Raw genomic sequence first — 15,065 nt, 5'->3', positions numbered from 1 at the left:
GTGATTGACATTCATCATATTAGTTAGACAGTTTTAAAAGCTATGTCTTTGTTTTACACAGTGTTGTCAAGAAAAAAATAAAGTAGAACCTGGATTGCGGAAAAAAAAAGCAAACCACTTAACCAACTCTTGGTTCCAAACCCATCAAAATAAGTTACCATTATTGCATCCTATTAACACATTCTTTGAAGAGTCAGTTTCACTCCAGCCATGTAATACACTATTATAAAGACTAAATTTTGAAGCTGTAATGCAATCTTACAGCTGGGTGGCTTGGAAGTTCTGCGGAGAAGAAGATACTACCTTTCAAAATGGAAGTCAGCCTCAGAAGAAAGAATGCAAACCACTTTAATTTACAGGTCAGCTTTGCTTTACCGTTCTTTTGTTTGATGAGATATACACAGAGATACATACAAAACAGTTAGAAGTTCACAAATAGTGTATCTGAGGGTACAGAAACCTGAATTACTTGCATATTCTGCCCTGCTTTAGACCAGCATGCTGTGATACCCTTCCCCGAGCTCAAATGCGCTCTTCTGGTTTTCTAGCATTAATATAGCTGTCGGTTTGAATTTCAATCTTGAATTATGTCTGTTGACATAATTTCATAGCGCTGACTTCAATTGTTTAGGATTACTGTTTTGAACTACATAAGGAAATAAATTCTTTTCTCTATGGTTAGTAAATTCCATTCAAGTGCATTTTAATGCATGTAGTAAGCCAAAAGGCAAAGTAATTATCTGTAATATATTCTGATTCAAAACCCAACCATTCTTCATTACTGGCATATTAGAATAAAAACTATCTTATCTATTTTAAATTTATTATTACATATTTAATAAACTAATGTAAATATTTCCTGAAATTTAAGAATGGTATTTCAATTACAAAAATTAATGTTTTTAAAACCATAACTGTGTAGTTTGCTTTCGGAATAACACGTGACAATGAATTGCTTAGTTTCATTCCTTTATTTCAATAAACCGTCCAACTTAACTTATTATTCATACAAAATATTAAATGTAAGTATATAAAACTCCCACTGGGGAAAAGATCCCTTTATTTTTATTGTAAAAAAACATCTAGAAATGAAAGGGTAAGAGTAATTTTCATATTTTAAGGAAAGGAACAAAATACAGTATGTTTCCAGTTGAGCAGAACAATGGCAGGACCCAACATAACAGAAGCTTTAACAAAAAGCAAAATCCAAACAAGCCCAAAATTAGTACAAAGAAACCAGAACAGAAAAAAAAAAAAAAAAAAAGGCGGCACCATATGATAAGATGTATTTTTAAAGACTGCTGGGTCAAATCATTAAGAAAAATATTTGTATAAGTCATTAACACTCATAATTAGAGTGTCATATAAATCTGAGTGAAACTGCTAAGTAGAAATCACTAGAAGTCCAGGTGCTTCTTGCCGATGGCCATAGCACCACATCCTGAGCTCAGCAGTTTGGCGGATTCTGCCAGATCCTGTTTGCTTGCGCGGCTCACTGTGTCTGACAAGTCTGGAGGCAAATGCAGTCGCTGTGGCAGGAGATTTTCAGAAGGGAGAGGGAGAGAGAGACGGGGAGAGAGAGAAGAAAGAGAGAGAGGAAAAAACAGGGAGGGAAAAAAAAGAGTAATTGCAGTAGAATTTATTTTGCATAGCATATTTCAAAATGTAGTCTTTTTCCTGACTGATCAATGTTTACTTACACAAATAAAACACTTCCCAGACACTGTTTTAGGCTGACCTGGAAACAGTTTTGTATGTTTTCAATATATTGGATTCTGTAAACTGGAATAATTTTTTCCTCACGAAAATCTTCTAAACAAAATCCAAATTTGCTCAAGGTATTTAATTATATCTACGGGCATTTTTCCTTTAAAAACAAGTGTTTCGCCTGTATGTCAATCCCTACATCAAATCCTTTGATTTCTATGGCATTACAATATAAGTATAGTTTTATTCCAAACATGCATACTTTGTGGCAGAGTCTGAAAATAAATGATGTGACAGTTAAAAGATGGAGAGGGCTCACCCTGGTTGCAGCATTATTCTGCTAAATGTTTCTTCTTCATATTCTACTGATAGTTGTTAATAAAAACAAGCAGTGATAGTAGCTGCATTTGTATAAGGCAATCATATAAGCTAATTAAACCTTGCCATCCCTTGTGAGTTGTAGGAACATTACATCCATTTTACAGATGAGGAAACTGAGACACAGGTTACACAGTTGTCCACAAGCACACAGTCCTTGCATAACAAAGCTTAGTTTTCAACCATGACAAAAATATTTCAACTCTCCCTCTGAGGATCTTTTACACTGGAGATATATAAAAGACACGACATTACCATTTAGCTTTTGTAAAGTAAGGTAAAAACTAGTGCAAAACTGAGGCTTTACTTGGTTAATTACTGGCTTGCTTTTGGACACAGTGAGGTACTGAAAGCCGGTCAGATGAGACAGTTGAGCATCTTCTACACAGTGCAATAATTTATGAAACTGGTATCATGGAAGGAGCATATTTCTTGAAAGATTTAGTAGGCAAAGGCTAAACTGTGTGGCTCTTCTTTTAAAATGCACGCGCTTCTGAAGGGAAGAGAATAACAGTAATGGCTGCAAAACTATATTAGGAGGCTGTGTGGACTATCCTTATTCTCTGCTCTTGCTATGTTTTTGCTTTTATCACAACACGTAAATACAGCTGCCTTTTATTCAATGCCTTTGCAACTTTTGTAGGATAAGATAAGAATTCAATTAAAAAGCATAAGAAATATCTGTATTTACAGTGGGCTGACTGTTCAATTCATTGCTGGCTTTGAGATTGTGCAATTAGGCATAACTTGAGAGGTGCTCCAAAGCGCTTCCTACCACCGGCCACTCCTGGTTGTGGGCAGCGCAGGGAGAAGAACATGTGCTGGGTTGTTGTCTTCTCCAAGGGAAGGAAATGCATAAAGTAACACATGTGGAGTAGGAAAGTCTGCGCCCAGGGTGTGATGACATACCTCAGTGTTGAAATAGGAGAAATGTGTGTATTTGTTTGTAGCACTTTGCCTATGAAGCACAATTTATGTATCAAAAACCACCCCCTGTATATACCATTTAGTAACTATGCAGCTCTTACATTTCACCATATTAACATCAGTGCTGTGGTATCATATCCTTCACTCACAGTTCTTGCTTATTCCTAAGAAGGTTAAGCATGGCTGTGGATGTGAACTGTGGTCCATGACGCCTCATTTCTACATCAACACAATATAAACTAGGGCACATGCCTATCTTGTTTGCTGAGAAAAATGTTTGCTAGGAAAGAGCCAACGTACAACTTGGAATGTATGAGCGGGGCTATGACTACTGGAAAACGAAGGACGAGGAAAAGCCGGGAAGTGCAGGGAAGCACTTGGCAGATCTTTCAGTCACATCTTCTTCCCAAAAAAGTGTACAGTACTCTGCTAGCAGGGTACAGGGTATCTGCTATGTGGGAGGTGGAGGGAGAAGTGAACTAATCCAACCTTCTCCCACTCACTGTTAGCATCTCTCCGCCCTCACCGGGGAGCAGGAGAGATGGCTTCCTCTAGGGGAAATGTAGTACCGCTGTCTTCCTCCCGCAATTACTGACCCTTTTGCCAAGTCTGCCAAATGGATTCAGAGCAAGGTGATGAAGAGCAAACAGAACCGAGACTCAGCAAACTCATCTTATGCAGGGACTAGCTAATATCACAGCTAGGGAACAACTGTAAACCATGCCCCACTGGCCTGGACTTAAAAGTGTGGTCAAAAGAAAAAAAATCTTTGATAATTACACAGCCTCTTAGTCAACGCTGTGTTCATTCGCAAATAAATATTATAAACAGGAAATAGATAGAAGAATATTTATAAATTTGCAAAGACTCAGATAGGAAAAGTAAAAATTAAAGATCCTCAGATTGGATGGTGGGACTGAATAAGGCTTTTACAGATGTATTTGTTATGATACAGTGTTTCATTATACACACATATACTCTTCTTCCCCCATCTTATTCAGTGAAGAGGATGCACACTGCTCATTTAGGGACTGGCTAGTCACTATTTTGTTTTCTTGTCACTGTTTACTCTGAACTTTTCTGATGTATTTATTGTACACTATTCAAACCTTGTTCTGAAGACAGAATGGCTTTTCAATAGCCCATGTCAGTATATAGCACTTGAATGCTTCACAAATACCAACTGTGTTATTTTCCTAATATTCTTGTGAGATAAGGCAGCAAAGTTACCTCCATTTTAGGGACAGGGAATTGAGGCACATAAAACACATGGCAAAAGGTATCTACTAATTTCAGAAACACAATCTGAGGAGTTTAGGACTTGCTTTTCCAGAATGTTTAGCATTGTACAGCATTTCACATGATCAAATGCTAACTTCATTTGCAGCTGTGAGTGCTTAGTATTTCTTCAAGAACCCCAAGTCAGGCACTCAGAAAGCAAGACACAAAATAAGAGTACAAAAATAAAAATGCTGGGTTGAAGCGACATGATCACACAGAAGCTCAGTGGTATAGGCAGAGACACATCATATCTTCTATGATATCCTTCAATCGTCTTAATTACGAGTCCATCCCTCCTGCAATCCTTGCCCTCTCTACCATCCCAATTTTCAAACATTACAACAAATTGCTGGTTCTCCAGGAAGCATATTTCACTGTGTATGCCACATTCAAACTCAGATCAGATGTATTCTGAACAACAAACAACACTAGGGTCCTCTGAAAACAACTGAATATTATCCTGCCATTAAGTTCTGAATCATAGCACAGACACACGCTACCTCTGAATAAAGCCTGAATAGGCATTTCAAAATATCATTCCTTACATTTTCTGTGAACAGCTTAAAAATATAAACAGGGCTGCAAATATTAATCCTATTAGATATTTTAACACCATTAAAAATATTCTAAATTTTAAACCACAAACAAACTGGAAATTCATTGCACGGCATTATACAGACATCCACAGGTTAAACAACAGGCCTTTATTTTTGGCACCAATAGGGACATTGCGGTCACTTGAACTAAGGCGGTAAGTGATAGCATGAATAGGCTGTGATCCTTTTTGAACACCAGCATTACAGAACGATCAGACATTTTCACAGATATTTGCTGACCACAGAGAAACAATCACATTTAAAGTCCCAGTTTAGGACAAAATGTTTTCTGGTGGACAGACTTCTCTGCTATTTCTGAGGCTGTGACCTTCATCCCTTTCAATCTCTCTTTCTCTTATCAGTCTGATAAGAATCAGGCTGATTTTGCTTACGTCGGCAATCCCAGTCCTCGTTGCCCAGGCCTCCCATCCTGCCACTGGTCTTCATGACAAAAGTGTACCTTCTCTGGTTATCTGCACTCCCCAGCCTCTGTCCCAGCCAGTCTCAGCTTTCTGCTTCCAAGCTCTTCTTTTCTGCTCCTGCCAGTCCTGGGTTTCTCTTGCCCATTTCTGCCCATATTCCATCCCCTGCTCCTGTTCCTAATGCCTAGGTCCACGTTCAGTGCCAGGCCACCCTTCCTTACCTCAGCCCCTTGTCTTCCTCATCCCCTATTTTGTCCTCCTCCTCTTCCCACCCATTGTTCTTGATCTGCCCTTCTTTCTCCTGCTGGCACTGCTTTCCGTCCCCCCTTCCTGCCCCTGCCCCTCTCCTCTGCCCCGGTGCCCCCTGCCCAGAGTGTGGGCACAGGCAGCGGCTCACCTCCTGGTCTGAAAAGCAGGTACATCCCTGGAAAAGGGTCAGGCTGAACACACAGTACTGAGTGTGCCTGGGCCAAACAGGTGGATTTTCACAGGACAGCAAAAACACATCCCTGGCATTAATGCTAAGATTGCGTGTTTTCATTTGTGCTTCTAAATAATTGAAGATTTTCACTAAAATATTCCAGCATATGGATAAACACAAAACTTCCTGTAGCCTACGGCAAGCTGGCAGGGCAACAATATTTTAAGGCAAAATGGTCATAGTCTGGTAAAAGTAAATATGCAAGTGAAAACAGGACCCTATAGTTGCCTTCCTTGTGATAATTTCTTAAAGCCTGTATCAAAGAAAGGCAAAGTTTCTCAGTGTAAAAACTAGGGAATGCTGGGGTAAACTTCCTTTGTGCAAAGTTAATTGTGTATCTGCATTATTATAGTGTTTAATTACATGATCACACGCTATTTTCACCCATGCAGGCTGTCAGAAAGGTTTAAACTTAGGATCTTCAGAATCAGACTCTAAGCTTCATTCACTTGATTAAGAAATAACTGGCTATGGAAGAAGGCTATTACTGTACAAGGCATAGCTAGGGAAGGGGTATGATGTGAGTGCTGGTGCTTCCCGCCTGCTCTGTTTCGGGCAGGTCCCGAAGGCTTTGCGGTGATAGGAACAATTACACTGAACCCAGCTAAGCACACAGCTTTAGGGCATACATTAACGAAAGGAAAACAGTTCAGACAAAACTTATTACATACTTTGCCTCTGCTCCTCCCTCTGCCTGAAGAAAACTTCTAATTACTTTATTTGCTCTCAATGGGGGAAAAAAAAAGTAGAAGTGGAAGATAAGAATATGTAAAACAACATGCCAGAAGGGACACCCAGCAATCAGTTAGTCCAGTCCCAGCACTGAGGACCAAATACAGCACTGATGGTTTTCTGACACTGGTCTGCCTTGTAAGACTGGGATGTAAAGATCCAAGTCATGGCTATTCTAGGAACTTCCAGTGGGCTGGTACATTTAGTTGGGGTGTGATTTATTTTTTTAAACCAACAAAATCCCTAGCAGGCAAAAATACTAGCAAGTGCTTTTGCCAGTGTAGCTTATTGTATCAAGGGGATTGTTTTACAGATTTATTATAAAAAACAGACTTTTCAATGTAAGACTTTTTTTCTCTTCAGTATTAAGAAGATTGACCAGCAGTTTTCCTAACAACCTCTCCTGATGTTGATTATACCTCAGTTACAAAATGCATAGAAACAGTACACAGGCTTTAACTGACTATAAAACGGGTTGAAAATAAAGCAAAAATCATATGACTGAACCTAAGTAACCAATGACAGGTTAAACAAAGAGCTAGCTACTAGGGATAATGTTAAAGAACTGACCACTATACAACTATACATATAAGCTACACATATGCTGAGGAATCTACTGGCACTGCATTGTGGAGGCAACTAATGGAATCCAGTATTACACCTACATGGTATAAACAACAATCAGTTCATAAAATTACTTTTCAGATTTGAGGAAATGTGTGTCTGTACAGATTGTTTTTACACTGGCTAAAATACTCAGAAATAACTGAGATGGAAGACACTCAAGATACAGCAAAATTTCATGAAATTAATTGAGGGCTACTAAAATCACATATTCTGCAAAATGTTTTATGCAACAAAAAGTATAAAAATGTTTAGCAACAATACAATAAGCAGATATACATATATTCGCAGAAATCTAAACCCAAAGTAATTCTTCTTCATATTACTCCAAAATCATTATTATATTTTGGTAGCTATTATAAGTGTAATACTGTAGCAAACAAATACATAATAACATGAGTGATAAAAATCATTGAATCTCATAAAAAAAGAGGTGGTAGTTCGTTCTTAATTTGATATATCTTAAAGTAATTCGACTGAAGTTAACCTTGTGTCTCTGCTAACAGTTACATGAAGCTTTAACAACTGACCCCAAACTTCCCAAAATTAAACTTTAAAAAAAATCTTTACAATTCCATTTATTTGGATCTTTGACCAAAAAAAATTGCTTATTAGTCTACTATGGCTGCAGTCCTGCCTTGGGGCAGGGAGATGGGTTAATGACCTCTCTAGATCCCTTCTAGTTCCATTTGCTACAACTCCATGAAGACTGAAGTCACCGAAGTCGAAGGGATTTGGTTTAGGGGGAAGAGGGGGGTGGGGAGAAGAATTTTAAGAATGCTGGGAAAATGAAAGATGCAGACTCCTAGTTGGGGAGCTTTATATCCTACTTATTTCTCTTTGAAGCAGAACTCTTGCCATTCCATAAAGCCCACACAAGAGAAAACAGGAACAGCCTGTGGTACAGAGGCCGAGCTCCTGTTACTGTTTCCTCTTCTGCTTATGATGCCCATAACGCACCTCTTGCATTATGTTTTCCCTTTTATGTCTTTTTATTATTACCTCACTTATAATTACTAGTAAATTTTTCTATTATCATAGTACCTAGGAAAAGACTTCACTATTTTTGTAGGTATCATGAAAAAGGTGGGTTTTAAAGAGAAATTGGCAGGAGGTTAGTAATGCAGCTTTATAAAACCTCCTCTTAGAGTGAAGAACCCCGTTACTTGCTTGAAAATTATCAAACTGTCAAGTGATTGTCACCATTACCTCACTGGAAATAGATTTCTTGATAATGAGTAAGATCTCACAGGCAGGCTGGGGAAAAGGACATGGAGGCCTTTGGAAAAGAAAACAAGCAACTTAACATCTCAAGAAAAGAGGGAGCCAGTGGAAGGACGCCAAATTACTCCACAGCCGCTGAGCTGTCTCTTTATCTTTGCAGTGAAGAAGACTGTCCCAAACGGGAGGCTTTAGCTGCCAGTGCTCGCGGCCAGCTGTGATACAGTGCAGCTGTGCACCCCCAAACTGGGCTGCTGGGTGACAAAGAGCTGTGCAAGAAGGAGCTGGCAAAGCCTTGCCAGGTGCTCCCCGCTTTGCTGGGGAGCTGCCCTCTGCTCGGGCCCTGGCCATTTTCCTGTGCTGCCGCTGTTCCGGGGCCCAACCGTGGAGCTTGCTGATCTGGGTATGATCCTGTCCTGCTGCCCTGACTTCTCAGCTTGACAGTGGACTTGTCTCATAACCATGGATCTATCTGGCAGTCACCAGGACTGGTGGTTGACCCTGGTTACCTTCACTGGACCTGCTCTGCTCTTCTTATTTGGGCAGCAGGGGAAGGATTTAATAGCGGTGGCTGAACCCGCTAGGGACACTGGGTATACCTTCAATGCAATGGCAACACGTGGCACTGATTCTCTGCGGTGCCCCAAGCCACAGCTTCAAGGCCATTGCAATATGTCTATTTACGTAGTGAAAGAGGTCCCAAATGAACAGGTTTACCTGACGTCCCCATAGGTCGCATCTTGCATTTTTAACTGAGGTAGCTTCCAAATGGTTACAAACTCCTTAAGAGATACACATTTCAGGAGCATCTTAGCCTTGCCAGTCAATGACTTTACTGCTTTCTTAACACATCACCATCAGGCACAGTAACTAATTGGTCTTCTTGGCAAAAACAAATTACTACCTTTGGGCTTAATATAAACACAAAGATGTGCAGGTATGAAACTGAATTTCTTCTAGAGAGAAGAGTTTGTTCAAATATTTGACATGGAGGTGACTATAAGTTTTGGCCTCTTCTCTTGCCAAGTTTGCCAACTGAGAGACACTAGATATGTATATTATGATGAAATGAATTATCTTTTATATGGAGTCACTCTACTGCAGTGACATATCACTTATGTTGACATAACTTTGTAACAACTCACATACAAATCTGACAATATCACTATGAAGAGATATAAAATTCTCATCAATGCCACAAAACCTAAAAATACTTCTGAGTTAATGTAAGTTCACTTCTCAATGACAAAACAGTAAGCCTTTTACCACTGAAGGCATTATAAGCTCTCACAGCAAGGACTAGAAAAGTCATTCCAACTGGCCTAGACCTGTGTCAGGCAGAAATCATATGATAGTCCTGAAATTTGGTTCACAAATAGTGATAGTGTCTCACAATCTATAATATTTATCTTGTGGAGAGAATGGTGCCAAACTATCCTCCTGTAACTGTATTTAGATCTTAGGCAAACTATTTTTAAACTCATTTACTATGAATCTCTTACATCCCTGTTCATGTTACAATTTTCTCAGTATTTTAACCAATTCAGGAGACAAACCAGCTGGTAACTATTTTTCTGTGTAATGGACGTGAACTCAGTTTCTTTTTGTTCTGCTATATTCACATATGCTACATTACCATTTTTAAATCACAGCAATGGATAAATTTTCTAAACTGATTATAGAGACAAAAGACTTGACTTTCAAAAAGAGCATTCTAAAATTTTCTGCTTTTCAGGTAACTGTGATTGACTTATAACTAATCACAACTATATCAACCCATGTTAAAATAAGCACATCTACCATATGCATTTCCTATTTCTTTTTTTTTAAGTTGAAGCATAATCTGAGCTGTCAAAATTAATTATTGTTAACATCAGGTGTTGAGAGAAGGCTTCCACTAAGAATAGCTGATAAATATACTTCTACTTACATATCCCTGTCTGTCTGCTAAAGGACACATTGCTAATATGAAAATAATTTTTTATATATAGTTAATAATACTTAAAATACTTGAACACAATTCTAAAACTCTTTATTTTCCATCACTTACAGAATGTAAAATAAAACCAGGGTAATTCTCACTTTCACCTCATTTGCAGGACAGTGATGTTTTGTCATGGGTTTCCAATACTACAAAGAGATTATTTAAACAGTGACTTTAAAGACACCTGGCAAAATTAAGAACCATTAATAAATCCACTTCCTTTTGTCACAGATTTTGTAAAAGCCGTTTTATGTTTCAGAACACTGAATCTTAATATGTGCCTCTTCAGTGCAGCTTTCCAGTGTATCTGCTTTACAGAAGTGATATAATAATATCCAGGAGAATTCCATTCAAACTGCGCTGATTTATTTGGATATGCCACATGGTACTGTACCTGTTCTCTGACCAGAAAACTATGCAAAGTACTTGAAATCTGAATTCCTGAGTCTGAATTTAAAACTTGGTTTATTTAAAAAGTGGCTGTTGCAAAGTGAAAATCTTTCAGAGATATTTGTACCAATAAAATTCAATTCTGTACACGTTTGTGTAAAACGAATCCCTAAGGGATTTCAGATGGCTGAAGAAGTTCCAGTAATACGTAAGTAGAGACGGGTGGGGTTTTGTATGTCCAGCATTAGTCACTACTTTTCAGTGACAGGAAAGGAAAGTACAGACAATTGTCTGAACAAACTCTCTAATTCCAAAGAAAAACTCCAAGATGTGTTAAAGACAATTTGCTACATGTGAAGGGACACAAGGGAAAGATAAAAATATCAGGAAGATTTACCTTCTCTGATGCTTGAGAATGCCGAGTGTTTGGCACCATGGAGTGCTCTAAATCACATGTACAAGTAACAGACCCGCTTTATATTATAACTGTAGTCTCTGCATAATGAAGAAGCTCCCCATGTTATAAAGGGGGCTGGATTAATCTGTGATGGTTATAGGCTATCCACGGACTACAGCTGTTCAACTGCTTGTCTGATCCAAAATTCAGAGAAATACATGGTAATCTTAGAATCAGAACTGTACTAAATACTTACATAGCATACTATCGTAATACTTACTGATCCAGCTCTTATCAAGCACATATTGAAAGACTGTCTCTGTCCTGAAGAGTTTACAGTCTGAATACACAAAGTGGGTAAAAGAAAGATAAAATATCCAGGCAGAAGGAAAAATGTCATGATATATAAATACTGTATTAATGCCAAAGCTTTTTTTTTCCTTCTAACTGAAAAAATATTGCATAGAAAGGCGAGTGAAAGAGAACAGGCATAGGGGAAGAAATTAAGTGACAAAGGGCTGAAGAGAAGATGGAGTGAAGAAAGGGAAAGATGGAGGGCAGGAGGAGATATATTATCTAGGCGTGCTATAGTTGAGATTGGAATACATTGTCTAAATGTTGAAGGGAAATACTGTTCTAAATTCGAACAGTAGTTCATGAGTCTGATGGTATCATCTATGTCCGAAGCAAGCAGACTAACATTTCTCCTGTAGATCTGTTCTTTTTGCTGAATTTCTCCTCCCTGAGCTTACGTAAGAGGAGTGTGGGACCCATGATGCAAGTCTGAGTAATTCTAGGGCTCTCAGGATAGTCCGGATGGATGCTAATGTTAATGTCACTTTCTCTTCCCTGACAGATTCATTCAACCTAATTGCAGCTGTCTACAAGTCAGCCGTTCAGTCTAACCTATATTATATACTTAGGATGAGATGAATCATCCTTGCAAGTGCTTGCCCATCTCTGCTGATTATTCAGGAAACCTGGATGACTAGCTTAAACTAAATTCTTAACTTGGAGTGTAAAAGGAGAGGAATTCAGTCCTACAACTATATGAAGCTTCTCATTGAGTCAGTGCCTCCACTGTATCTCCTCTTTCTTTGAATGACACTGCAACATGCCACAAAGTACGGATTTCGTATCAAACCACAGATGGCTCACTGGAAATGTTCCAGAGTTGCTGGCGATGCCCACGCTGCTCTACAACAACTTGGGTCTCTCTACTGGGAAGCTTGAGAAGTGTTCAAGACACTGTGTGTACAAACAAAAGCTATGTAAGCGAGGAGGAGGGAGGAATAGCATTCAGAGACACAAGCATCTGTTCTAGGATGTCCAACATATTACAATGTTACTGTCACCCTCTAAAATTTCAGCTAAGTTGGAAAACTAACCAAATATTTGAGTTCGCATCCAAAGCTATCTGTTAAAGTTCACTGTAATCTATCAAGCTTCTGTCTCAGTTTAAATATTTTGTCACATTTCAGAAAACTCATTAATACACCCATTTAAAAAACACCATTTTATCTGAGGGTGTGCAACAACACAAATAACTGATAAAATGTATTCTGCCTTGTGATAAAATTGTCCAGATAGATTTCAACACTTCACAGAAAGGTTACGCTCCAAGACAGGTAACCCGCACTGGCAAGTCTCCGTTACAAGTGCATTGCAATGCCTGATTTGCCAACTCAAAAAAGTGAGACAACAGAAATGCAGACAGACTTCTGAATCGAACAGTTCTGCCAGCTATTGCTAAAATACACATTGCCTACAAGTTTCCATTGATTTCGAGTATCTAGTCTCTATAGATCCTATGAAATTTAGAGTTTAATGAAGTGCTTTCCTAAGAACAAGACAAAACGGGAGCTGCTCTGAGACCCTGTACCAGCCCAGCTGTGGGCTGCCCCAATGCTGCCTCAGTGATTTTTCTAGATTTTGTATACATTGACAATGTTGATTTTCTCCTATACATCAGTCGCAGAAGTTGTGTGTACAAACATAAACACAATATGTAACTATACATGCAAATGCACACATTACTTATGACTGCATATGAGTTACTGATAATGGCCAATGTGTCCACCTACAGAATCTCTCCAAGGCATGCAGCATTGCTTTAGAAAGCACTGAGACAGTGTGAGCTGTATTGTTTTACATTCGACTACACAATGCAAACCACCCATACAATATGTCCCTGAATGCCTCTGTTTCAAGAGACCAGTGTCACAGGTTTGGCAAGTCGCTGGTTATGAAGAAGGAGCGTGTAGGGGGGCAAAATGTAAATGCTAGCTGGGGGGGTATTGTTGTTTTATGCTGGGAGTAGCCCTATGCTCAGTAGTCTATTTACTTTTTTAGGTCAGCTAGAATTAGAAATTTTCCATTGCTAGGCAGCCCAGCACATCTGTGAAGCATTTCTGGGCGTTCAGACCTGAAGCACGTGCTGCCCAAAGGGAAGATTCATTACCCCGTGTTACACGGCCCGCCAGTCCCTCCCCGAGACGGCACAAGGGCTTCAGCAACAGGAAAGCGCCTTCATTTCGTGCAGAAACATATTACATGACCAGAACACAGCAATTAGCACATTTGTAAAGCTTCAGGGATAGGAACAATTTAATAGCTTTTTGAAGCAGACTAATTTTCCGAAGCTTTTTATCTTTTTTTTTTTTTTTTTTTTTTATTATTTTGCTTTTCATGCATGGACAAGTTCTTCTTTGCTACAGGTATTTTCTGAGTCTGCCTCACAGGATTATTATGTGTAGAGAAACACAAATTATTCAATCACTTTAAAACCGTGCCAGAGAAATGAAAAAGTGCTATGTAAGTTCAAACTATTATTACTGTTATATTATCTCTGTTTTAAAAGCAAGTATCATTTAGATAGATAAATGTATTGCTAGTTTACAAAATTCTGCACATTTACAAACCAAGGCTGCTAAACAGACGACCAGTTTGTTTATGTTTGCAGCTTTTCACAAGCCAGAAACTTCAGCTCTGCAATGGCAAATGCCACTGTCAGATGCTTCATGCTAAGGCAAAAACCAGGCCAGAAGAGAGGAAAAAAAAATATTTCTGCTATCATTGTCTTCTCACCCTAAAAACTGGCACTGATACAGGAAGTATGTTCAGTTCCTGTAACTCCCAGGTAAGGATGTAGACATTATATAATTCATATTTTAATATCTCTTATTTTCAGTACTAATCCCCCATGACTCATGAGGGCTACAGTTTAAAACTTCAGCTAACAAAGCCTTTTGTAATATTACTACCAAATAATCTTAGACTTCAGAAATCAGTGAAGTGTAATTTAATATCTGTAATATTGGATCAACCTGTTTTGGCATGAAAACATACTATGGCATATTTTTACTCAGTAATTGATATTGCTTATGCAAAAAAATATAAAAACTGCATTGGTGATCAAGTGGTCATGTTGACTACCCTTTGGCAAACCAACGCTTTAAAAAAGTTTAAGCACAGAATAAGAAGTTGCTGGGGAAAGGTTAAAAGACAGGTCACACTAATTCCTTTTAAAATGACTCTATCTAAGACAGTAGGACTCAGTGTAAACTGAAACAAATATATTAAATATGAATGACAGAAACTGGTATCACATTAAATGCAAGACTTTGGTGACTAATTGAGATTAAAATAAACATTACTATTTATCTGGAAGTTGGGGGGGAGGGCTGAACATTTGAGCAGATTCCTACATCGAAAATGTGTTTTGTACAGAAACTGTATGTCAAATTATAGTTATTTGCTTTCAGCTGTTTCTAGCAGTTATTTAGTTTTGTACTTTTCATGTGTCAGTATTTTTTTCATTTCACTTCTTTATTCCCTACTACAAGTAAGTCTCTTTAGAGCAATAAGATCTTTAAAATCCTTTTAGTGTTTAGAAATGTCAACAATTCAGTAGACTATACTTGAT

General features: G+C 38.4%; 1 protein-coding gene across 1 annotated transcript in view; it reads right to left on the bottom strand.

The window, feature by feature from the left end:
- Window positions 1-1,308: 1,308 nt before the first annotated feature.
- ELP4 (elongator acetyltransferase complex subunit 4) overlaps window positions 1,309-15,065 on the bottom strand; it is a 157,934-nt gene continuing 144,177 nt past the window's right edge. The window contains exon 10 of the mRNA XM_050897013.1: window positions 1,309-1,529. Within this exon, the coding sequence (XP_050752970.1) occupies window positions 1,398-1,529 (132 nt within the window). The 3' untranslated portion in view covers window positions 1,309-1,397. The remainder of the gene's footprint in view (window positions 1,530-15,065) is intronic.

The sequence above is a fragment of the Gymnogyps californianus genome, chromosome 5, assembly GCF_018139145.2.
Source record: "Gymnogyps californianus isolate 813 chromosome 5, ASM1813914v2, whole genome shotgun sequence".
Lineage (NCBI taxonomy): Eukaryota > Metazoa > Chordata > Aves > Accipitriformes > Cathartidae > Gymnogyps > Gymnogyps californianus.
This window is presented reverse-complemented; position numbering and strand designations above follow the sequence as displayed.